Source organism: Ptychodera flava, chromosome 20 (assembly GCF_041260155.1).
Source record: "Ptychodera flava strain L36383 chromosome 20, AS_Pfla_20210202, whole genome shotgun sequence".
NCBI classification, from domain to species: Eukaryota; Metazoa; Hemichordata; class Enteropneusta; family Ptychoderidae; genus Ptychodera; species Ptychodera flava.
Genome location: NC_091947.1, coordinates 24,649,857 through 24,676,095, shown reverse-complemented (window position 1 = coordinate 24,676,095; position 26,239 = coordinate 24,649,857). Strand labels below are relative to the sequence as shown.

The 26,239-nt window shown below is 37.6% G+C and overlaps 2 protein-coding genes across 6 annotated transcripts in view; one reads left to right on the top strand and one right to left on the bottom strand.

Moving 5' to 3' along the window:
* The first annotated feature begins 742 nt into the window (after positions 1–742).
* LOC139120384 (galactosylceramide sulfotransferase-like) lies at positions 743–8,062 on the top strand. 2 transcript variants are annotated; one of them, XM_070684764.1, is made up of 3 exons: positions 743–985; positions 2,285–2,454; positions 5,564–8,062. In XM_070684764.1, exons 2-3 carry the CDS (start codon positions 2,360–2,362, stop codon positions 6,633–6,635), a joined length of 1,167 nt encoding a protein of 388 aa, XP_070540865.1. In that variant the 5' UTR covers positions 743–985; positions 2,285–2,359; the 3' UTR covers positions 6,636–8,062. The 2 variants fall into 2 exon arrangements, with proteins under 2 accessions (XP_070540865.1, XP_070540866.1); XM_070684765.1 differs by having other exon boundaries at positions 743–1,039.
* A 778-nt stretch (positions 8,063–8,840) lies between these two features.
* The window catches only part of LOC139120383 (SH3 domain-binding protein 2-like), a 49,923-nt gene continuing 32,524 nt past the window's right edge, over positions 8,841–26,239 (bottom strand). For 2 of the 4 annotated variants that reach the window (XM_070684761.1, XM_070684760.1), the window contains exons 7-15: positions 25,784–25,947; positions 23,288–23,332; positions 21,070–21,490; positions 20,033–20,114; positions 18,414–18,530; positions 16,774–16,835; positions 15,872–15,938; positions 14,979–15,041; positions 8,841–13,374 (exon numbers count right to left, since the gene is read on the bottom strand). In XM_070684761.1, the coding sequence (XP_070540862.1) occupies positions 13,240–13,374; positions 14,979–15,041; positions 15,872–15,938; positions 16,774–16,835; positions 18,414–18,530; positions 20,033–20,114; positions 21,070–21,490; positions 23,288–23,332; positions 25,784–25,947 (1,156 nt within the window). In that variant the 3' untranslated portion in view covers positions 8,841–13,239. The remainder of the gene's footprint in view (positions 13,375–14,978; positions 15,042–15,871; positions 15,939–16,773; positions 16,836–18,413; positions 18,531–20,032; positions 20,115–21,069; positions 21,491–23,287; positions 23,333–25,783; positions 25,948–26,239) is intronic. The other 2 variants (XM_070684763.1, XM_070684762.1) reach the window with 1 other exon arrangement.

Sequence of the window (26,239 nt, the reverse complement as noted above, 5' to 3'; positions counted from 1 at the left end):
GGGGGGGATCTGAAAAAAAATAAGATTTCAATCGAGATTCCTCCAGGCCCCCCCCCCCAATCGTTATTTGTGAATGCAGCCTAAGCCTAAACGCTTTTGCTGCATGTTTTGTGAGAGCGGTTTTCCGATCATCATCACAAGGGGCCTCGGTCATCTCGGGTCGTCTCGTCTCGGCCCAGGTTTTCCGATTAGCCCGACAAAAAGTCAGTCTCAGAAACCGACGGCGCAAATTACCTTACATGATCATGAACGGTCTGCAGGCGAGTGATAGTAATGTGAAATTTAGACTTTTTAAAAAACAATTTACAATTGCGTGATTTTGCGGATGTTTTATGCATCTGTGTAGTACTACATACTTTACCGGTCTGTTGTCTGGAACAGCTTTTGTTAAAAATAACTCAAAAACCGCCCACACCAGAGAAAACTCAAAATTTTTTATTATATTAGCGATTGTTGATTTTGTTTAGATTTTTCAAATTTATATCAAAACTTACAGCAACTCCGGTCAGTTTGAATTAACCTAGGAGAAGACTCACAGGGGATTTGTTACCGAAACTTCCGCATAAACATTTCCCCACAAACCCCCTTCTTTCACCAGTGATGCAGTAAAAACATTTTCTCTTCATATAAAAACACATTAGGTTTGTGATCCGGATAAAGGATACTGTCGAAGCAACTTGTGCATAAAATAGACTTGAAAGCGAGGCCACCACAGATCGAAATGGGTGACCTTAGGTGACCTCAACCATGTGACAGTGCGACACTGATGCAAAACCAGAGGTCAAAACAAGCCAGCCAGCCGCAGTCGATGCAGCGGTGTATCGCTGTCATATCGCTGTAGTAGTGTACGTACACCTTCGTCGTATGTTGCAAGTATAACACAAACGCTGAAACACTTCAGGATGTTGCCGACGCTGTGAAATATTGTGGCATAGGCAGTATGATTTAGAGGACGTGGATGAACACAATACGTCTGCATGCGCAGGTACGCGTACGCGAATACTTTCATGATAGCACAGCCCCTCTACCCACCAGTCTGGTGAGTAGATGGACTGTGATGATAATATCATAGGTTGTTTACCTACATGTGCTATAATGTAGATACATTTTAACGTTTAATTTACATGACCGTTATGTGTCGTTCAAATCACAGACTGTAGAGAAAACGTTTCGTATGCACTTGGAAGTCGTATTAATATTGTACACTACAGGAACTATCAATGAACATTGTGACAATAGTTTGCTGGTGCCCCAGACTCATTGAGCTAGCACTAGAAAGTGAATATAGACAGTATACTGTGTGTGATCATTTTCACAAGTTTCATCAAAAACTGGTGGCCTCTATTAAATACATTGTACCACATAAAAGATGTCACCAGTACAATAGAATTCATATGATCTGATCATAACGCTGACAAATCTGTTTACACAAGATGAACCTGATACAAATGTCAAACAGATAATAGTGAGAACACTTCAATGATCATTTTTGTTTTAATGATTATTTTTCATATCAAATCTCAAATAACTATAAATTCATTGATAGTTCCTGCATACAGCATTATAGGGGAGAATTTTACGTGAATATGAACTGTGTACCAGCGACCCATTTAAATGAAATGCAATCAATAGGTAATGAAAGGCTTGAGCAATTGCAAACAACATATGGTATTTCACTTGTACTGGGCTCGATTTCAGTAATACCAGTATCAGTTCATACAAATTGGAATGGGTCAGTACTTTTGATCATATATTACTGTAAACTTCACATTAGTCATTCACCTTAACAAATCAATGGATGGTACCCACGAACATCGTCAGGCCAGCATGGCTCATTGAACAGAGGAATACAACAAGCTTTTTATTGTAAAAAAAAAAAAAACTCAATGGTAAATGACAGTGACTGTGACTTTGTTGATAATTGGACTAGACTTGTATTGCAGATGAAAAAGGCAAAGTTTTCTTTCGTTTGGTCCAAAAAATCATTGAAGTGGATCGTATTTGGCGAGGCTGCATAGCCATTTAGTATAACATTTCAGTGTGTTTGTTACCTGCAGTGAATCAGGTGATGCATTGTGTATAGCTTCCATATTACACAGTGCATGTGCTTAGCACAATGTGTTACGCAGTGTTTTGTGAATTTTGTGTAACGAATGTATGACTTTTGAGAAAATACAAGAAACATACATGTATATGGCAGGTACAATGTAATATGCAAAACAAAATCGCCTAAGCTTCATGTACTTCCAATTTGTCTCATATATCAATCACTTCAAACTTTCAGGTGAAAGTTAAAGTTCACTTGCAGTCCTGAACTTCAACAAACCTGTATTGGAATATTCTAGTGCAATCTGTAACCATGCGTAAGGTCAAGTTCATTGCGGGAACTTGTGGAAGTGTTCTTTTATTTATACTGTACATATTGAATCAACGCTACAAATCTAGAGTACTAAGGTAAGTTTATTATCGCTTGTTTAAATGTTGATGTACCCCCAAAATTTTCTTCTCTTAAGAGGAGGATGAACTTCATGAAAAAGCGAACCTTGTTGCAAGACAATTGACCAGTATGATAAATGCCCCCAGAGTCACTCTCAGAATCCGATGAAAAAAGAGTGAAATTTTCCCAACAGGTGATAATTGCATTTATGTTGATAGAATGGCTTTATTTTCCAAGATGGTTGGGATGGAGCAGCAGTCGCTTGAAGGGACAGTGGCCTGATCCGTTGCCTATCCTATGATCATGATAATCTGCTTCTTTGGTAGGGGCCCAGCAACATTCACCGGTGGCGCAGTGGTCTGGTCCCTTCACTGTTGTTTTACTCTGCTCTCCGTGGAGCACTAAGATAGAGACATATCATGTGGATATTTTGATTGCAATGAAGCTTTAGTGTAACCTCAGTATTCTTTGGTCATCATTGAGATGTACTGGTAATAGTTAATGTGTATCAGATAATCGCTAGTATGTGGCTCACTGAAGTGGTAATGACATGATATCCTGTTGAAGACTTTCATCCCTGCCATAACTTGCCAAAATATCGTTATGCGCTTCAGTTATGCGCGGACTGTGATTTGTGTCAAACAAAGAAGACTGAGAGGATATGATAATTAAAACTGTTTGCCCCTAATTAACCCCTAAACAGGTCCTCAGTCACCATTGATATAACAATGGGTTTGGGCCAAACCATGGTGGACAAGGGGTTAATGTGTAAGATGAATTTAATCCACAATCAGAGATTAATACCAAAGAATATTAATGGGGTTCACATCTAGGCCCAGGGCCGGCCAGAACTAATCCGGCAGAATGTGAGAAGATAAGCTAATCTTTTGTCCGCGTTCACATTACGTTCAACGCTGTCCTAGCCTAGATCATTTTGTAGCTTGATTTCAGTTCTTTTTTCTAAGCTTTCTGATTCAGTACTTGAATCATTTGTACTGTTCCTTTGTGTTACCTCACCTGAAAAGATGAAAGGAAAAATAAAGTTTGATGAAATGACTCTGCCTCCAACAACTGTTTCTTGTGGTGTCCTAGTATAGAATATAATTACTCAAACAAAAATGAAAACATTTCAATTTTATTTCATCAACCAAACTACATGTTCATGGCTGAGAAAGTCAGAGGAGAGAATAGTTATGGACCAAAGACGATATGCGCTCAGAAAAGCAAAACAATAAAAGTGTGAATGGACAGAACACCTGGGAACTCAGCCTGGTGTACTTCCTGTTGACTGTTGTTTCCCGCTGATTATGGTGCATGGTGGTAGCCCCCCAAAAAGGTTGTAGGACGCTATTAACCACTACATGTAACTAATAGAAAAAATATATATCATAGTCTATTATACGTACATAAACTAACAAATCTCGAAGAAAAATAATGTTCACGGTAGTCGTTGCCTTTGTATACACAGGCGATGCCGTACCTCGAGTTGACGGAAAGCCATGCCTAATAGTAATACCTTGCAATTCTTCGCCTAAACTGCAACTGTCCACAACCGAGCTAGCCCTGCGTACGATGCTGTGTGTTGGCCGCTACAGCTAGCACACAGCATGGTACGCAGGGCTAGCGAGAGAGTTGCCGACATCGACGGTTATTTACGAGAAGTGAATAAAAGACTGGCATTTTTGGAAGCGATCGAGTAGCTGAGGTAGGCTGGGATACGACTTGGGCCCAAGAACGCTGAATTTCGGCAGTAATTTGGCTTTTTACGTCAAGTCCCAAAATGGATTTGAAGTCCCCGCGTACCGACCCTACGTACGGGTCTTTGCAGGGCTGTGGCACAGTCCCTATCCCCGCGGATAGAGGGACTGTGGCTGTGGTGAGCGGGGTGATTAGCTGTAGCGGAACACACAGCATGTGGTGAGCGGGGCGATTAGCTGTAGCGGAACACACAGCATCGTACGCAGGGCTACAACCGAGCCTGCAGCGGGATTTACTGCAGGTCTGCTGCCCATAATCTGGCTAAGTTCTTCATAAAACATACAGGTTTCCCCGACCGCTTGTCCTATTATTATTAGAAACGTTTTTGAATTCGGACTTCAAATGTTTCATCTTACGTTTGCATTGATCTGGGCTACGATTAAACCCATGCTCTGACAAATGCTGTGAGATGATATTGTAGGCGATTCGATCCAAATGCCTAAAAGACACTTGATTTCTTCAGTAGCCCATTTGACTCCTCGACTCGCCATGTCTAATATGATACTGAATCGTCGAATAGGTCAAAGACTACACTGCATGTCAACTACAGAGGGCGTCAACTGGGACCTGAGTCGGACAAAACGCGTTCACATACGCTGTTTACTGCTCGGCCAGAGACCTGGGTCGGCCACAAACCACCCCTCTCGACTAGGACAGAAATTGTCCGGACAGTGGCCGGCCAGAACTGTTCACACCTGTTTTTTTGGCCGGCCACGAACCTGGCTAGGACAAGGGCCTAGTCTTTTTTGGCTAATGTGAACGGCCATATTTTTCTAATTTGGTATCATGATTTTGCAAAAATGTTTCATGGATCGTACATGTTTGAGTTTGAAATGAATATTCATGACCTTTCAGCTATGCAAATTCACCAGCTGCAGTGTGAATAAGCTCTCCCAGTGTGCTTCCCCTGCATGTAGTGATGGTAGATGCTTGAACATTCTCATTTTGCAGTGAGTTCTGTCATGGCTGCTCGTATACACAGTTGATCTGAAGAAGAAAGCAACTGCTTGCTAAATACTTTGTACTGCACCAGACAATTATTTTGACAACTATCCAGCCGTCTTTATCAATGATGTTGATTAGCACCACTTTGTATAGGTTATCTTAAAATATTATACCGGATTCAAGTCAGTTCGTAATGTCTGCCATCCCAATTCAACATGAGCTGATGTGTTCTTATGTGTATAGCATCCTTTATATCTCCTTTAAGCCAATCCAGCTTGTAATCCCAGATTTTCACTTATGAAAAGATGACTGCATAGTTGTTGAAAGCTCTTTGCAGAGAAATAATTCTCAGGTGCAGTACAAAATATTTAGTAACAGGCACTGCTATTAAAATAACCATCTTCACACCATTGTTTATTCCAGTCATGTGAAACATGATGACAGTGTTTCTGCCAAAACCCGGATGATCTCACAGGACGACACTGTCAACGGGACTTGCACGTCAAAAGAAAATATCACCTTCATCAAAATTCACAAGACTGGAAGCACCACTGTGCAGAACGTTTTGCTGCGATACGGCGACTCGAACAACTTAACTTTCGTCCTGCCACGTGACAAGATCATCCTCGGATATCCACAGCCTTTCAAGCGAAAATTCATGTTGGAAATGCCAGATGGAAAATACAACATTTTGTGTAACCATGCCAGATTTAATAATGATGAAATGACACAGTTGATGCCTCTGAATACGGTGTACATTACACTCATACGTGACCCTGTCACGCAATATGAAAGCTATTTTACATATTTTGGTATCGGCAGTGCTTGTAAAATTAGGAGCACAACCGGCAGCAGTTTAAAGACTTTTTTCAATGACCCAAAGAAATGTTACCGTAAGACAAAACGTAATTTCATGCTCTTTGATCTTGGCATGGATGAACAATTGTCCGGTAACATGAAAGAAATCGACAAGATGATCAGTTTCATCGATAAAAAGTTTTCACTCGTAATGATTATGGAATACATGGAGGAGTCTGTAATTTTAATGAAAGATTTACTGTGTTGGAATCTGGAGGATGTTACGTACTTTGCCCTGAATTCCAGGAAAGAGCAATCAAAACATCATATTGATGAAGAGACTCGTAGGAGGATTCTGGAGTGGAACTCTGGGGATGTGAAACTCTATCAACACTTCAACTCAACCTTATGGCAGAAAATAGAGAAATACGGAAGAAGTCGTATGGCCAGAGATGTGAAATTGCTAAGAGAGATGAACAAGGAATTAACCGAAAGATGTTTGCAATCTGCGGACGATAAGGAAAGAGGCACAGAATACCATGTGTATAAACCACCCGGTGTGGTTATGGATAATCAAGTGCTGAAGAAAAATGCTGAAAAAGACTGCGAACGCAGGGTTTTACCGGAAAGGATTTTTACAGCTTTGCTGAAGAAGAAACAATTCCCACAAGAGTTTGCAAATCTTGTTGTATCGTAACATCACTTTAGAGGGCCTACAGGGGGTGTTCTCTGGAACTATATGGTTTCTCACCACCAGAGGGACAACAGAGGTTATTCTATATCTTATTTCTTATGTGTGCTTACTTCATTTCCTTCTTCCTTGGAATTACCCACAATGCATCATACATGTAGTCAGAAGTGGGCGTTTAGACTTTGTATAGAACTTTTCCCGATTATCCCACAATGCAGTGCTGTGGTTGTATCAAACATCGTGTACACACTCAAAACAACTAAAGCATACTGATTTTGAGTTATACAACGGTTTGTTATACAAGAATAACACAAATTTGCTATCATAGTCACACTCGATTTGTTTGCATAGCACTGCGGTACTGGAAATAAGATTACTTCCTGACAATGATTAGGCTGATAGTTTGACATTGGATATTTATCTGTTGCCATGGCATTCACCTTTGACAATATTTAGTCTTTATGTTGCATCTTTCCATTGTTTTAGGGTCAACTTCAACTCTGAAAACAAAAAGGGTGGTAGTAAAATGTTGAAGTGACAGAGTTATGAGATCATACCAAAAGATTTAATGGAAAAATGTACTGAAATCAAGCCAGTTTGGAGGGGACAATTCAACAAGTACCACATGAAATTCACAGTTAACCTGTATGTTTGTACAGTACTAAAATTGCTATGTCAGTTTGAACATGCCAATTTTACACACCAAATCCAACCTAATTTTTTTTTTAAATTTTGCTTGAAAGGAAACTTTTTTAATCACAAATGTATTTTACCCCAACCTTCAATTTTTTGACATTTATAATAGCTCCTGCATAATCTAAAGACCTTTGCCAAGTAGATTGTTGCAATAAATGCACAATTGAAACAATCAGAGTTTTTGAAAAAATAGGTTTTGAAAACAAGCAATGGCATACTTTGGCCAGCATTAGATTTGCAGCATACTGTATGCATACTAGTTCCTAATTTCAGACAAAACTTTATGAAAGTGCTGGAAAAAATCCTAGAGCAGTGACAGACTACAATGACTTTGCAGAATTATTCTTATTTCCTTGTTTTGTTCGAAGAGGCATTTATTCAAAGAGGCTTACATCCAGTCATGCATGCATTGACGTTACCTGATGACTCATAGACTCACAGACATTCCTTTAAACTGGTTGTTTGTGTTAAATATGACAAATGAAATCTTTTGGCTCCAACACACACTCTTTACCGATTCTTGACATTGAGTTGCATACAAATCATTCATCCTTGACAAAATTTCTTTCATATGCTCTTTCTCAATCTTTTACCAAATCTTTTGTCAATTTGTTAGAAATTGTCTCGAGGCTTAAAGATGTGGATGTAATTGTCTTACACCATCCACTCTGAAAAATGTTTTATTGTATAAGATGTGAAGTTTTTAATGTTCTATATCGAATAAAGATTTCTATGTTAAATATCCAAATCTGTAGTGTCTGGTATTTGCATCAGATGTTGAAATGCAACAAACTAATATCAATATTCAATGACACCAGTACAATTTGTTTTAATTTATTGACTTCTGAACTTTGAGCAAGGTCACCTGACTTCACAATAGATATCCACCAAACCAATGTCACCGTTCACATTTTTGTGATAATTGTACAATTGTCCAATCATGACATGGTAAAATTTGACAAAAAACTGGATGCACTGTCCCACGACCAAGATAGATTCATCCACTAGAACTGATCAAATCCAACAAACCACATACACATGTAATTGAAATTTATCACTAGAGGGCGCTCTTGCATCTGACTCTATGCTGTCCTGGCCTGTGATATATCTATTTGAAAATTCTCAGTGGCTGCTATTTCTGGTGTTAACTCTGTCTTGAAAAATTTATTTTAATTTTCAAACATACAAAATAGGTTTCAAAACTTCGTTTGCTGCAGTGGCTTCAAAACAAATTCCAACACAGAGCAGCAGATTAGTGAAGTTTCCGTTTCCATGGTGCACACTAATTGTAGTTGCACTTGTAACGATTGATTTGCAGATTCCTCAATGGTAATGCCACCAAAACCAGTAAATTTATGCAAGACTTCACTGAACACTGCCAAAGAAGCAATATCTGTCGTACTACTGCATGTGTGCTTTTCAGGTTTTATTTGTACGCATGCAATGATCGTATGATGCATAAATTTGCAATCAATTCATTATTGACAGGGAACAAGAAACAATACAAGATGCAGATTTCAGAGCAAATTGTATTTTATTTACAATTTTTTTTTTAAAAAAGGACTAATCTTTTGACCATACAAAAAGAAAATAAGACTGGCACTAATTAAAATCATAAAAAATAATTCTTGTATTTAAAGAAATACAGCACAAATTGCATTTATAACTATGATTGAAATTTACACATGTTCAAGTTCAATACCATCTACATACAATTCTTGCACTTGACTTAAATTGACTGTCTGTGTACATCTTGACATGAATCAATTATGTGGCATTATTTGAAATTATGATAGACGCGTGATGGAATGTACATATGGTGTTGCGTGTTGTACTCAATAGGGGTTGAGCAAATCCAAAGGTTTGGTCCCATTGTTTTTCTCTCTGACCAAAGATTTTGTTTTTCCTCTGGCCTGAATGACCAGATGAAACTGATGGGAAGTATATTAATGCAAAGACTGTGAGACAATTAACCTAAATGGTAGGAACACTGGATCTATTTGTAATGGAATGGTACGAGGACTTGCTCACCCCAAAACATACAACCAATGCCTAGCACTGCCACAGTAAACTGCTATGCAGATGTGTAAATCATACTACAGTTCCACCCAGACGGTTTGAAGCATTTAAATCAGAAGCCTGGTAGTGTAAAGATGGAAGATGATAACCTGTGGAATTGGGCAAAGAGGTAGGCTTAAAATGAGTTTAGAAAACTATGCTTCGACAAGTTCACTCATAGACTTTGGCAAGGTGACATTGGCAATGTCAAAGGTGACTTTGGCAATGTCAAAGGTCACACTCACTAAGCTCCTTTGAGAGACACTGCTGTAATATCACACAAAATTTGGGCCGACTCGCAGCGATTTCGAAGCTGTTATCCAATTGGGTGGCTGAATCTTACCAATATAATGAAAACAATACAAATAGACTCCCTAAGTGGCTGTGAATAGTGACAATCGACCAATCAGATATAACCTTGCAAACACGCTGCGAGTCAGCCGCAAAATTTACCAGTATGCTATGTGTGATTGTACTTCTATCATTTTTGTATTTGTCAAAAAACACCAAAAAAAGCAATAATAGTTTCACTTGGATATAACCTTGCATTTACATGTTTTGTAAAAAAATGACACCCCACAATATGAATAACGTGCAGTAAAGTCTGTTGAGTAGACAGGTACCATTGACTGGTATATAACATGTACACTCGGCCTTGATCAGGAAATTCAATAGGCTTGACCTGTTCTACTCTGGATAATAGCATCACTACACTATCACTGATTTTGTTGTATGTGAGACGACGTTACAACCACTGTCATTCAACTGTCAATAAGTAATCTGATGCAAACTGGAAATATTGTCCTCAGTTACAAACAAATATTCACTTTTTCTTAATGATCAGTGCACATGATGGAGAGGCATTACTATCAGGATCTCTGTTTGCATCAAGAACACTTCAATAATCTACAGTTAGATGACGGTAGGTTTTATGATATATATATATATATCAAACAGCTGCCATATAAATTTAAGACGCATCTCAAAATGCATCTTTTCAAGAGCACAAAATAGACTGAGAATTTTTAAAAAATGGCATCTAGACCTAATTATGGTCGGGATTAAATACTTAATACAGTTTGATTGCTGAGTACAACGACCCAGTAGCTATGCACACAAAGCATACAATAGGTCTGCCAAAGATTCAAGATTCTATAAATTTCAAGAAAATCTGTCCCCCCCCCCCCAAGCCAAACAACTCCTCTATTCTTGGTTACATGGTTTCTCATGCCTCTGTCTTGCATCATTTTTTCTCTATCTTCTTTTCCCAGAAAATGCTGCCCATGTTTAAATGCAAAAAGCAAGTGAGATAGTCCTATTGTCTAAAATGACACAGGAATTTTTTCACAGAGTATAAAATCAGCGTAAAATGCAAGATTTATAAAAGTCTTTCTTAATAGAATATTTAAATTCTCTCTGAATCGGACACATTAATGACATCAATTTAAAAGAGTTCCTTATCCACTTTGCTTAGAGAAACCTGCTATTTGAAGAGAAAATGTTTTCAATCCTTCATTTCTTTTAAAAATATCAAACTGCAGCATATCATGCCATTTTCTTTTTACAAATTTAATTTATTTTTAGTATTATTTTAAGCACTGGATCAGCAAAGGCACATTTGGTCTTTATCACAAAATATATGAAATTTGTGCAGAATGCGTGGGAATCAAGATTTGAAAGATATACCACACAAGTTTTGAAAGGAAGACCAACAGACACTGTAAAATTTAAAAGGCTCTTTCCTTACATCCATTTCTTTCTGCCTTATACTTTCCGAGGAAGATAAAAATTCTGTTTGATAAATTTTGATGGCAAATGTTTACAATACTTTCCACATTTCAGCGCCATCAGTCCCATTTTCTAATCTAATCACTGTTTACAAAAAATCTCATCATTTAAAACTAAAATAGATATTAAAAAAAAATCAAATGTAGAGAATTTAAAATTGCATAAAGTGAAGGCTGGCAAGCATAAAATCGTATTGATGAAACAAAAAATCACTAAAGATGACTTTCTCCGAAGCAAACTTTGAGGTAAAGGCCAACAGTAACCCTTCATCCCTTCACGTGTCATACAGAATCATTATCCTTGCAGATCAAGGTCAACACCAAAGTCTGCAGCTCACGATATAAAAAGTATAATTAATTTATGAAAAAACCTACCAGGCACTTAGTATTGCCATAACAACAAAGCTGAGAGCAAAGAAGGTATTGTAAAAACTAGTTTTTAGATTGTCATCAATGTGATTAATCCAGCTCAATATCAATACGGGAAATGTTTTTATCAAAATCACAAAGTTTCCCAGGATTATGCAGTAAAACCTGTATCCAGGGATTTGTACTGAATTGACATTAAAAAAATTGTCTTGGAAGAGAAGAACTGGCTTTTTTACCATCTTGGATACTCTACAGTCGACTTGGCAATCGCATTACAATAAGATACAAAAAAAACACAAGTCTGTTTAAAATATGTACAAACTTGTTTTCTCCTTTCCTTTTACCTAGAATTATCTGAGAAAGTTAAGATTTAAACCAAGGCCTTCCTCATATCTAACAGTTCATTCATTATACAGAACATTTAGCTCACACAATTCTAGTTAACTAAACAATGCCAATATTTCTGAAGTAAGATCAAAAAACTGACAAAAGGCAGCTACCTTGACAACTGTGTCTAAGTGATGGAAATGTGTACCTAATACAACAAAAGAGAAACCTGTATTTGCCGAAGGAAACCAAAGATGTGTGAATCCTGACAAAATTTACCCAAAGTTTCCCCACACAGACACATTCAATACGGCTGAAAGAATCTCACGGCAGCCTATGATTCCAGTGTTAGCCAAGTTCATTATATATACACTCTGACTGAACACCCTACATCATGAGCATAAAAGTTTGCTTTATCTTGACCTTCAGTTCACATAAAATACCCCTGAGGGTTGAACTTAACTTTTATTTCTTTCACTATTGTTTATTTTTCGTAGGCATGATCTTTTTGCCAAAATTCTGGCTCTCTCTCCAGAATGACTTCAGAGGAGCTGTTTTAAAGACAAACACATACCGGTATGACATACTTAAAGGGTTTACGTTCAATATCTTGAATGACTGCATATTTATTCATGTTTTTTGAATAAGTTGATGTGAGTACTTTGTGCATGCTCTTGTTTCCTAGGAAACTCCTGGTCCGGAAAAGAATACTTTCCTCTTATAAAACACATGTCACAACTTTCATGTTCATGATAATAAAGGCAGCAATGCCGTTTGAAGTTCGCCCCTTCTCAAATTCAAATCTATCACTTTTTTTAACCTCTCACCCCCACTTCCCTGTGTAAAGACCCAGTGTCACCATAAAGAACAATAGGATTGGTTGAGACCATGGTGGTGAAAGGGTTAAATAAGAATGGTGTTCAGGGTACTGTGAAGACACCCTTGGCCAGTCCATTTCCGCACCCTTGGCCAGTCCATTTCCCCTGTTCAAAGGGCAGCCATTTCACATTTGTAACTTCTAACATACTTGGGAATTCTAGGCCAGCAAATTAAAAGGAGTGCAAAAATACTAAAACAAGTCAACAAAACAAGTTCTCAATAATTACAAGTAAATACTGAAATGTCACTTCATCAGGTCGAGTATATTCGTACTCACTGTGAGTGATTGTACAGTGGCAGCCATCTTGATGGTTGCCATGGCCATCAATGGTGTGACACAATTTCCTACCGGAAAGCTTGACTACAAAATATAATTACACATTGACCAAAAAATTACAATTCATGTTACATGCACACACGAGCGCAAAAGTAGTAAAGGTGAGAGAACCTTGTACTGTACTCTTTCGACATCGTTACAATCAGACATTTCTTCATCACTTGGGACCCGGGTAGGGCTTGGTCAGTTTTTGCACTGTGGTCGGTAGAGAATTTTCTTTGTAGAACTTCAATAGTGATTCCATGCTGTCAAATGAAGGATGTTCCTGCTGTAGGTACATTGTGTTTTCCTCCTGAAAAAAGGCAAAGGGCAAATGTTTTCAGAGGATGGTCGTTTCTGACATTCATTTGCCGTTGAAGTTTTTCACCCATATATAGAATTACTGTCCTGTGATTGAACTTCACGTAGATATTCCCTACAACTGAATGAATCATTTATCAGTTCTGTCTATCATCATATACATAAAAGTCTATTCACCAGATAAGGCACCACATAACGCTGCCCTCGACGGTCATGCTAAGTACATGTGTCCGAGGCAAGTGTAACAGGATTCCCTGTTAGTAACGCAGTTGAAGGAATCTCTATGTTGAGTGCTAGAGAGATAAATCCTTTGAGGAAGGTAGTTTCTCACCACACTGAGTTTATGTACTTCTGGTTTTGTTTGAATTTCATCCATTTTAATACATGTGTGTAAAATGCACTGAGACAAACATGTAGAGTGTTTCAAATAAATAAATAAATAAACAATAATAATAAGAAGTTTCTGAAAAAACATTCGATGAAAAGGAGAGATATCATGGCACAATGGTTAGAAAAGTGGACTAACAAATGGTTGATGATGAATTTTAAGACGGTGTGGCTAGTGTATAAGACACACACTATCAGAGGATAGCGAGTTGTTTGATCATATGATTACACAAGGCTCTTTACTCCCCATTCCATTGCTGCATTGTGTGATGAGTCATGAAGCCCCTCATCAGAGATGTTGCGTGGTCGTACTGCCATAATATATTATTGTGAAATCTTGGGCTGTGTTTGTGTAAAATATGAATTAAATTGATTCTAGTATACCAAAATAATGTAATACCTTATATATATATATATATATATATATATATATATATATATATATATATATATTGGGCTCGAAATTAGCAGTAGTCCCGCGTCCACAGACTACCAACTTTTCTCTGGGGCGACCAAAATCCATGAAATGGTAGCCCACACAGACTACCAAAGCCTAGGACCTGAAAGTCAGTCAGTAGTACTTGGCATGCCATGTCCGGTCTGTCACTTTGGGACTAGCTAAATAAAGTCAAACCCAGCTGGACACAGAAAGGCCAGACTATGACTTTGTTATGCAATTTACCAAGACAACCGTGCAGCGGAGCTTTGCAACAAAGTTTCTATATCTGAACTGCCGTACTTGAATGATAGGCACAGGAAACATGATAGCCAATGAAAATGCATTTTTGTTGCATTTTAATCATAATATATCATTCACAATTACACAGAAATTATATGCCTCTTCCCTACAGAAAGCCCATGGTCTATTTTTAGTTCTGCTACAGTATGTCTCAATGCTGAGAAGGTCGTATCATTGTCATGACGACTATCAAAATTTGCACACAACTCTGACAGTGAAACCGGTTGTCAATAGGTCACCAAACTTTTGAGTATTAATACCGTCCATTATACCTGTTTCCTTGGGTATTAAAGGTGTGCAATATTCACATCAAATCACTAGAAAATTCACTTTATGGGCAGAATTTTGAAAAATAGCTTTTTCATGTCTGGTTAACGATATCAATGCACTGATATGTCCCTTAGGTACTGTACTGAACGTCAAATTTGAAAGGTGTTTGATCTGTCAATGATACTGATATTTTGACTCACCTTATTTGAAAAAACTTTGTACTGAAGACAGGATCTCTTGGGACCGTCAAATACCACTATTACCTGAATACCAGTAAACAAAAACACATGTTAATCACATATACATGTACGAACACTGTGACAAAAACCAATTCTCAGGGAAAAGGTCACAAGCTAAATGCCGCAAATCCTTGATACGGTGGGAGCAAATTTAAATAAAATAGAATGACCATGTGTTTATCGGGCTATTGCAAAGTAAGAGTATGCGTGGATGATCAGCACAGATTTTCCAAGGAAAAATCAAGGTACTGCCAGCACTGACAATCCTGAGCAATTTTTCACACAAAATGCAGGCATAATTTATGAACAGAGAGATGCTTTGCTCTTACTTCATACATAGTTCTAATTGATTCATTACAAAAACAAGATAAACAGCAGCTATTATGACTCTACCAGTACTGTGTAGAAGGGCTTCACACTGGACAATTTGTCAGAGACAAGAGCAGGTGTAACTTGAAATCTGCTCCAAATGTAGATATGCTTTGTTGAACCTGACCTGACCTGAGTTCTGAATATAAAGTGCATTTAGATCTGATATAAAATTTGAGCTGGCCTGAAATCATCTGTGTAGATGCACTACACTAGACCTGATTTCATTACAGAAAGTCCTCAATACTGGCCTACTATTCAAATCATGGCGGTCACAGGCATCTTATAAAACTAACCAGGAACACTGATTTTAAGTGTGGACACAGACCATATCTATTTCAAAGAAAGGATTATTGCCAGGTCCTGGTTGGATTCCAAGTGTACGAACAAGACATAGGATTTCGTACAATGACTGAATTGTTGACAGGAATGTTACAAGTTTATACTTGGTCACTTTATCTGATTATATCAAGTCAGTGCCTTACCTTTGCACCTGGCTCTCGGCTATTTCTGACCAAATACATGCCATCTTGTGAGTGAGCATTCAAATACCTATAAATCAAGTAAACATGACAATATATATTCAACGTCCATATTGACATCCTTCAGACTTCCAGATTTTATATATGCAAAGATCATCTTTCAGGCTTTGACAGTTTTGTGCTAAGGGCTCTGTGGGTCTGATATGTACACACATTAAAAGAAGTTTGAGTCAAGAAATGCAATCAAAAGGTTTGTCACGTGGTTTAATAGAAGTTAAACACACAGCAGTTATTAGCCAAAAATGATATAAATATTTGTCAAAAGCAGAAATGGTAGAAGTAGATATACCATGTGAATGAAGGTACCACATATCATTGCTTTGATAGCATTTCTGATTCAAAACATTTTTTGAACGAGACTTGTTGTATAAAGGAACAACTGAAAGATGATCAGAAATTGTACCTTGTAAATTTGCAACAGACATGAATTCAAAGAGCAATGTGAATGTGACAAAGATTTGAAGGTGATTTGAAAAAGACTGCATTGAAAAGGCCTCTTGATTTGAAAGATCCTTTGCATTGAAGACCTCTTGATTTGAAATAAGACACTGCATTGAAAAGGCCTCTTGATTTGAAATAGATTTTGCATTGAAAATGCCTCTTGACTTGAAATAGACTGCATTGAAAAGGCCTCTTGATTTGACAGAGACTGCATTGAAAAGACCTCTTCAATTGAAAGAAATCGCATTAAATAGGCCTCTTGATTTGAAAGAGACTTTGCATTGAAAAGGCCTTTTGATTTGAAAACAGATTATTTGAAACATGTTTGAAAGGCTTGACATTTGAATAGCAATTTGATTTGAAAACAGCTTTGTGACTTGAAGCAGACGATTAACAATACTTACTGTTCAGTTAATGCTTTGTCAGATGAGTCTATCATGGCACTGGCTGGTAACAGTGGTTGTTCCTGTCGTGTTAAAAGACAAAACAATAGTTACATGTTCAGTTGGCAGACTTCCAATTGCATCTCTACCTATCCCTAGCTGTATCACATTTTTTTCATATTCATAACTTTAACAGTTTGAATTTAAATCAAAATTTAAATCAAATTCGAATTAACCCCTTTCAAAACTAAACTTTGATATTGTCCTTTATTTTCAATGGGGTAGGCGGACTGATATACAGAGATAAAGGGGTGATAAATCAGGAATTACTGAGACTTTACTCATAAGTTTCAAGATTCACAATGTTGCTAATTTTGATTTGGCATAAGCGTTAGGATTTCTAACATGAAAGAGCTATTGTCCATCATCTATTTTGGCTCTCCTCCGATGAAAGAATATGACTCTGGTGAAAGAAGAAGTCAGAATTAAAGGAGACCTAAGTATACTGTCAAATCAGGCCTATGCAATCATTGACAAACTGCCATTCAGTGAAGCATTAAATTACAAGAGGTTAAAGGAAGCGGGTCATTCTGTCTGCAGTTGACTCTCTTGTTCCTGTCTGACAAACATTCCCTTTTCCCAGAAATAGGTTATGAATGTCAAGCAAACGTCAAGCAAATTCAGCATTTGATGCATGTTAATTGTTCACCAGTGTTGTAGCTTTGCAATCACTACAAGACTCTGCCAAATAAACTTTAGTTGCATCCCTTCATTTATGTGAACCTGCATTGGTTTTGGTAGAGCCGCCATTTTTAAATTTTGGATACACACAAAGGATATGGGGATATGTTGTGCAGAACAACAGACATGTTGTATGGTCCCATACGCAGAGCCGCACATGAAACAACCCCCTCCCTATAGATGATAATTGATGAAGAAAGGTGGCAATTGGTTCATTCTATAGACTAATCATAATGTTGCGTTAAAAGGGACACTAGTTTTTACTGTTGATCATATTTTAATTACTTTTGTTCTTGCTTGCAATAAGTTACATTTTTATCTTTATATCCCTAGAGAGGGAAGAGTTTGTTGAAATACCAGTACTACATTATATCACTGTATTATTAAAGGAAGTGTTGTATATAATGCACAATGTAATTATCGACAAATGACGTTTGGTCAAGATAAAATTCAGTAGTAAACAATAACACTGGACATTACAGCCACACAGGCTGTGCTAACTAGTTGAACACACATATATAGCATGTCAACACAATTGGGAGCGAAACAAGAATCTGTGACTTACAAGCTACATGTAAACGCCTGAAAATGGAAAATCTCTTAAAAATTAAAGCTAAAAACCCTTTCAGCTTTATGATATTCAAATTTTTCCAAAGTATCAGGTTTTCTATGATTTCTTAATTTAAGTTTCCAGTATTTAATTGGAAAAATATCTTCAGAGAATAAATTATATACTCAAATGGTTAAATGCTTGTTTAATAAAACTGAAAGAGAAATGCTTGCAAAATTAAACACTTGCACTCCATTTTATGTATGATAAGCAATCTTTAAACTAAAAATGGCAAGCTAATTAGTTCGAAGAGAGAGAATATTTTAAATTTGGGGTTATCAAATAATCTACTTTGGGATTTAATACTTACTCTTTTAGCAGGTGCTGGTGGTTTTGTTCTTCCGGCAGGCAGCAATGGTTTGCCGCCTGTCGGAATTAACGGCCTTTGTGGATATCTTTTGTTCGGCACAGGAGCATTACTTGTTTGCTGTAAGAGAATAATTTCGTTTTTTTACGGCTAACACATCTATAAATATGCAAGGCTATAAACTAGAATACTGTCAATTGTCAAATAATCTTTATATAATCTGTTGATATCGACAGATTCCAATTTTCTCGCATATTATATGAAGTGTGTCCACCATAAAGGAAGTAGCCTATTATGGCAATACAAGAACATTCGTTCATTGCATAATGTACACGTTAATTTCAGAGTTTTCATTTCGCTATAAATTGCCCCTCTCAAAAACTGGTCATATTACAAAGAAACCTGAGAACATAGCACCAAAGTGGAGGGCCTTCAGTGCATTGTGTTCCAATGGATGAGTGTATATGATCCAATGTTCACAATTTTTGTGCAATTGCTTGCAGGGTACATTTGAGAGGAGTGTTCATTTCTTATTTCTATATATCTTGTTGACACTAACATAAGCAGGTCAAGACCCTGTGTCATGACCCTTACATGCTCATCCTGAAGTCAGTACATTTTCATGAAGTATGCAAGCAGAAAGTTTGCATTATTTTAAAGAAAAAAATAACGCAATATGGCTGCAGCTCAAGTTTCATATAACCCTTTGAGTGCTGTATAATTTTTCCCATAACAATTTAAAGGGGCATTAGCTGTAACTTTTGACTAATTTTTCACTACTCTGTTTCAATGTATCAACTTCAGAATTTTACTATAATCCCATCATCATGACCAATGCCTGGTGTCCTGCTTGCCAACGCAGCCTGTATATGTGAAATGACCATTGTTATTGTTGATAAATATATTCTAGTCTAGACCTGAATACAAAATTTGAACAATAACAATGCAGATTATACTCATATAGGGTATATTTCTGAGCTAACTATTAGGAATTTCTCCATGGTTCAGGGATTTAAACCAGAAACTGCAGATGATACACAGAAACAAACAAAATAAAAAAATGACCCAAGTTACAGCTAATGGATCTTTAAGTGCTACATTTTATCAATTTTAAGAATTTTTCTGTAGATTCTTTCAAAATTTCTGAACAAATGTACACAACTTTTCATTGACTACTGGTTTTGATTGAAATTTTGGGAAAAAAGCTGAAAAAACAATTGTCTGGATCTTAAAATAATTGTCTGGATTATATTTTATAGAGGTGACAAAAAGTAACTTTGGCACTCAAAGAATTAATTTTACTGATTCACAGAGAAAACCAAGTTGACTTTCCTAAATTCCTGTAAGTGTGAAGAAGACTCATGAACAACTTGACAACCACTGATGGCACCCTCCAATATGTCTGACCCAAACAACCTCATGAGGAATACACACTGCATTGCACTCAAAAAACATGTTATGCCTGCAATCAAGCGATGCTGTGTTTTATGAAAGACTTAAGACCTTGATCACCATTAACAGATTGAAGTAAATCACATCTCGTGTGAAATTGAAGGAAGTACATGTAAGAAAACATTAAAGATGGCATCTGTCACTCAGACTCTGTGATACTCTATACTTACATGTATTGGGGGTGATGGTAGATCTGGTTTAGAAGTTTCGTTCACTGATTCTTTCACGCTTTGACCCTCTGGTTCCTGTCTCCTGAAACACAAAGAACATCACATGGATTATAAAACACAATGACAATGTTTCGGAACAATCATTACACTGACTGCAATAGTTGTGGAGGGTGTCATTGATTAATGTTTCATGATCAAACAACATGTAAGTTTTTAAGTGCAAAATTTCAACAACCCAATGATTTGACCAAAACACATCGTCAGCAATGACGATAGTGGACTTGTTTGCTGGCAATAGGGGATGAGCAGGTTAACTCCTGACCAGATTCTGAATAACAAAACATTTCAAAATAAATCTGGATGGTGATTGGCTCTCACACATGTATTGTTCCTATGGTACAAAACATGGCATAAAGTCTGCTCAAATTTTATCAAGATAACAAAGTACAGTCACAGTAGAATAGTAAAGTAGATTTTTAATCTTAATGTTGAAAGGGATTTGTTAAAAGTCTCCTTGAAAACATTTAAGCAAAAAATGTAAAGCTTTAACTTTGAGGCGTGTACTACCGGTACATTAAACCCACTCAGATTATACGCAATTGGTTTCAGTTTTGCCATGTACATGTTCTAATTATTCAAATCCCTCATTTATGTAAAGTTTTGGTATTGGAATAAATGGTAGGTAAATCAGACAATTTGAATTTATTTCATTGTATTAACCGTTATCCTGCCAAGTTCAAATTTTGCCATCAGGTCAAGTTCACTAAAATTAGTGAAGCACAATATCAGCCAGTTGGTGCATTTTAACAAAAATTGAACATTTAAAGGCCTCTGATATCATAGATATTGTAAACATGATTTTTATGGAGTAAAGCTGTTGGAACAGACCAAGCCAAGTGGGTGGAAACATGTATGGTTTTGGCTCACTACTGCTTTTCACTGAGTTGGCTGATGGGGAAGTGATACTGTCTGGGAGGGAAAGGGTAAAACATGATGTTCCCTCCTCTCCTTGTTAGCACTCCTAAAGAGATACTTACCCTGGGCTGTTTTGAACTTTGCGCAATTGTACGTTCCTAAACTCAGGCATCTTGACTCCCACTGAAGTTGGACCAGAGTCATTTTGTGCAGATGATGTCAAGTGTGGTCTTGGTGCTGTGGCCGGCGGTCTGTCCTTCTCCCAGGGTCGTAGTGCTGCTGGTTTAACTCCGCCAGGCGTAAGAACACCTTGAGGTTTCTTTGGTTTGGGTGCCGGGGTGGGGGACTGTCCTGGAATTGGCATTTGCGGTCTTGACGACAGAGACTGGGGCTTGGCTGATGAGGGGAGTGGCGCTGGGGGTCTGGAATCAATGTCCGTCACCCCAGGAGGTTGGGGCAACGGCCTGTCTATGACGCTGGTACGTACACCGGCTTCTTCTTCCCATGGCTCCTCATACTCATCCGAACTGTGATCTTCCTCATCTGTAAGATGGAGACAAGTAATGGCCATCAGTCAAAAAACTTTCAAAGTTCAGTCTTTCTCTTGAGTGGCCACTCAACTAATGGGATACTGATGTTGATGAATAACTTCATGTACCCACCACACCACGATGACCATGTCACGAAGAAGATTATCAAACTGTAATGAGGCAATATATACATGGACACTGATGGCAGAACCAGGACAGAGGATTGCACAGTAATGTTGAAATCTGCATGCATCAACAAGATTGATGACATTTCCAAGGCTTCAAATTTGGACAAACAAGATCAATTCACTGCTTCGATAGTATTGACAAGTCAGCAACATGCACTGTTTGCCACAAATATGAGCAGTTTATGGGAATGTCATTTTGAGATGTCCCAAATCTCAAATTGTTTTGGATGCTCTGTCATTCAGAGACTATGGAAAATGTAGATGGGGGTTCTTCTAGTCTTCCAAATTTAGCTTGGTATCATTCAATCTGCAACTGTTCTGTAGCTTAATCACAAGTTTTTCTTGGCAATGCCTGGGAGCTTTCCTTGAATGACACACAACATACATGTAGTGAACCCTAGCAATGTCAACAGCCACTTTAAAAAAGTTACAGAAAAGGAGTGATGGAATATTTCTATAGCTTCCTAAAGATTTTTTTTTCTGAGTTCGAACCATCCTATTTCTGATATATCTATATAATCGCCACTCACTGAGAATCTGACTTTTGTCTTTACAATTATCACTGGATGGAATTTTCATTTCATAAATGTTACACCGTATACCCAAACGATGGGAAACATCATTTGAAAATTAGATGACATCATTCATCAACAAAAAATTGATCTAGAAGTCACCAAGTGGTATGTACAATGTTCATGAGGCTACATTAGAACTGAGTGTTTGACTGTTAAACCTTACTGGCTTACTTTAACACCATTAAAATGATTTAAATTTAAAAATCAAAGACATGATGGAAAATCTAAATTACCAGAATTTTTTTTATATTTTGGTGACTTTACTCAATATTGGCTTATGCATTCAATCACTTTGCATATTATTAAAGCTTGATTTTTTCGCATGATAAATTAACTCACATATGTGGCTAATTTGCATATTCCGTCTAGACTCAAGGGGACAGCATATACACTGTGTCAAAGCAAACTGTGGCTGAGAGAAAACAGTGTGCCTTTGATACTTTTATCTGATTCTTAAAAGTCGGACAGGTCTGAAGTACACGTAAAGAGGAAATGAGGTCTGATGGCTAGCACACATGTAAGTGAATCAAAATTAAACGGAACTAATATGTGCAATAGTGGGACTGGCCATCGGCCTTAGGATTCAGAGTTTAGAAAAATATTCTAACTACCATGAGTTGTAGTTGCTGCAGAAGTACAGTTCTTCAACTAGTGAAGCAAGAATTGCAAAACTTTAACTATAAATACAAGATAGCTGGCATAAATTGAAGGGAAAAATGTTGAAAGCACCTAACAGCTCACAAATTTCTCATCAACTGTTAAAGCAACCCCATTTTTAGTAATAGCCAAGAGATGCAAAGCAATAAATTTAACCCTTTCACCACCATGGTTTGTCCCAAACCCATTGTTTTCTATGGTAAAGTTGGACCTGTATACAGGGAACTGGGGTTGAAAGGGTTAAATCCAAGCAAACATGATGCATGCTATATCCCTGCGATAGACCACTGAACAAAATGGAAAGGATTACATACTTATGGTGCAAAAGCTTGGTGAAAAATTAATAATGGCATCAAAACACACACATGGAGTGACCGTGATTATACTCACCACTGTTATGACCATTTCCTATGGAGAGACGCTCTTTGCGGCTGCCTACTTACACAATATGCAACAGAGGAAGCAGGGGTTAAGTATTGCAGCACATTGACAAAGGCAGGCAGATTAAGATGTGAAGCAGACATAAGCACATACCAGCACCAAATAAGAAATGACAAAAAAACACATACTGTTACGAAACATTAGTGATGTCAACGTGAAGTGGACATGCTACAATGAGTTGCCAGAGGTGCCTGATGAAAGATGATATATTCTGTTACTTTAACCATTGCCATATACCAGTACACAGTGTCAACCATGCTATCCACTGAATTCAGAAATTTTGCAGGTGGATGCATTATGTAGAAGCTGAAAAGCAGACGTCTCGCCCACCAAACTTTGACAGAAAGTGATGTGTCACCATTTCCCCATCATGACCCATTGTAAATATGTGCTTGTTGTATGCAATGGTGTTGTTGGGCACAGTACCAGGAACTTACTGGGGGGGGGGGGGGGAGGGGGTGGGGGGAGGGGTGGGAGTGAAAGCACTTAAAAGTCTGGATCAATAGAAGCATGAGAAATTATACAGCAAAGTTAAAGAGGAACATTACTCAGCTGATTTTGTATTATTTGCTCTTTGTTCCTCCCTAAAATATCATAACAGTGTTGGTTTCATTCACTTTCACTTGTTGTTGAGTTGTAACTGCAACTAAAACCAGGATGTGGCCTACATGCATTCTAACTGTGACATCCTCAGCTTCCTGACTTCAAAATGAGGTCATACAGCAGACAAGTCCAGAGTTATATTGAACGCTTCGCAAAAGAGGGCTAAATTTACAGTAAAGAGAGTACATAATGATCCAAAAATGAGAGCGATTGTGATTTGGGAAGTGAATTTTTTTCAATTTCTGGTAGTGATTCGGATATAGGAAATCCCTTGGCCTTACCGATCCCATTTGTCAACTTTGAAGTGGCACACTGGGTGTGGTTGAAATCGCTGTCAAGTCATACCAATGCCAGAGGAGAGCCTCTGTTGTAGGGAGATTGCCCATCTCACATAAATCACTGTCGCCAACATTTACATCAAACTCTCAAAACACTTCCTCTAGTTTTTACTTGTGCACAGTTCAGTAGCCAGAGAGTGAAAGTGAATGTGACTTTTTTGATATTTGAAATATAGCTGTTATGGTCATGTTTTGAAGGGTACCGCAAAATCACGATTTTCCAAGCCAAATGCATTTTCGTCAAATCTGTCTTCTTGTAAGTCATGTGCTGAGCTCATTTTTTAACATAACCTCACTTGTTTGGTATCATTAGAAAGGGAATTTATTCCTCTTTAAGATGACATATTGCACTATGCAATATCTTCTACACTTTTTGTCAAATATAACCAAAACTTACCCCTTACCCCAAAATTTAACATTGCAAATTACAGTAAAACTCAAATTCTACCAATTGTTTAGCTAGGCATAATAAAATATGCATTGCTTTGTCTGAAATCTGTTTTATTTGATACAAGGACATGTCAGAAATATGAAATAGACTTTTAACAGAAAAAATATTGGGAATCTACAGCTGTAACAGTCATATTTTGAAGGGTACCGCAAAATAACAGTGTTGCAGATTTGCATGCATTTTTGTTAAAACTGTCTTCTTATAAGTTATCTGCTGAGCTTGTTTTTAAATATAACCTGACTTGTTAGGTATCATTAGAAAGATAATTTACTAATCTTTAGAATGACATATTGTTACATGCATTATCTTGTGTAGTTTTCATGATATATAACCAAAACCTACCCCATACCCCAAAGTTTGCATTTGGCTTGGAAAATCGCGATTTTGCGGTACCCTTCAAAACATGACCATAACAGCTATTGCGTCCCTATATTTTTCCTGTTAAAATTCCATTTCGTATTCTAGGGATCCCAAGGGTTCTGAAAAATACAGGTTTGTTATCCTGTGGGGGGGGGGGGGGGGTGCACGTAGACCCCCTCTAGCCCACGGACTAGGAGGGTCAAGTTTTAACTTCATAAAAGAAAGATGATAGAAGGGGCTAATTATTCTCTTATGCTGTGAAGTGATGAGTTGTTTTCTGTCAAAATAACAATAGTGAACATCAAAAACTTCAAAACATGACCCATAACAGCTATTGCGTCCCTATATTTTCCCTGTTAAAATTCCATTTCGTATTCTAGGGATCCCAAGGGTTCTGAAAAATACAGGATTGTTATCCTGTGGGGGGGGGGTGCACGTAGACCCCTCTAGCCCACGGACTATCCCTAGAGACAAACATTAGCCCATGGGGACATCTGAAAAGATTAGTAGGTAACCATTAACTGTGATGTGTTGTATGGGCACTCTTAGACAGTATTCACTGAAGCTGCATATATTGACCCTGACAGACAGAAAAAACTTTCCTTTGTCTAAAGTTAATTGGTACTTGGTCAGCTATAGTCTTACTTTCACATGATAAAATGATAAAGACTCAAAAGGGAACAATCAACATACCTGCACTGTCCCCTAAATCTGAATAATTATGGCTCTCCCAATCAGAGCTTTCGTCGTATTTGACACCCATTTCCAATGCATTGTATATGGCATCATCATCTGCTAGCGAAATGGAATCATGGGTAAAAGATGGTCTCTTCAATCCCAATACCAATTTATGGGTTCTGAAAAAGATGAACAAGGTCAATACTTTAAAATCTAATTTTCTGTCTTTGTGGGTTTCTACATTCAAGAAGTCAGAAATTTGAAATTTGACAGAATTTCTAGCTTCAAAAAACAGTTTGGGGGAGTTACATATCTGTGGGAGAAAGTTCTGTACAGTTTTGTAAGCCACTGCCATGGCTCCCTACTCACACATATACTGTAACTTGATTTGCATATTTGCTTTACCTATTGGAAGAGATAAGAGTATGCTAAATAATTTTAAAATTGTACAAAGTAAGGTCACAGTTTACC

Bases quoted from the DNA above. Each gene is read 5' to 3' on its own strand.
- LOC139120384 (XM_070684764.1), top strand. From the start codon at position 2,360: ATGCGTAAGGTCAAGTTCATTGCGGGAACTTGTGGAAGTGTTCTTTTA. The intron at 2,455-5,563 runs GTAAGTTTATTA...TGTTTATTCCAG, and splicing joins TACAAATCTAGAGTACTAAG to TCATGTGAAACATGATGACA.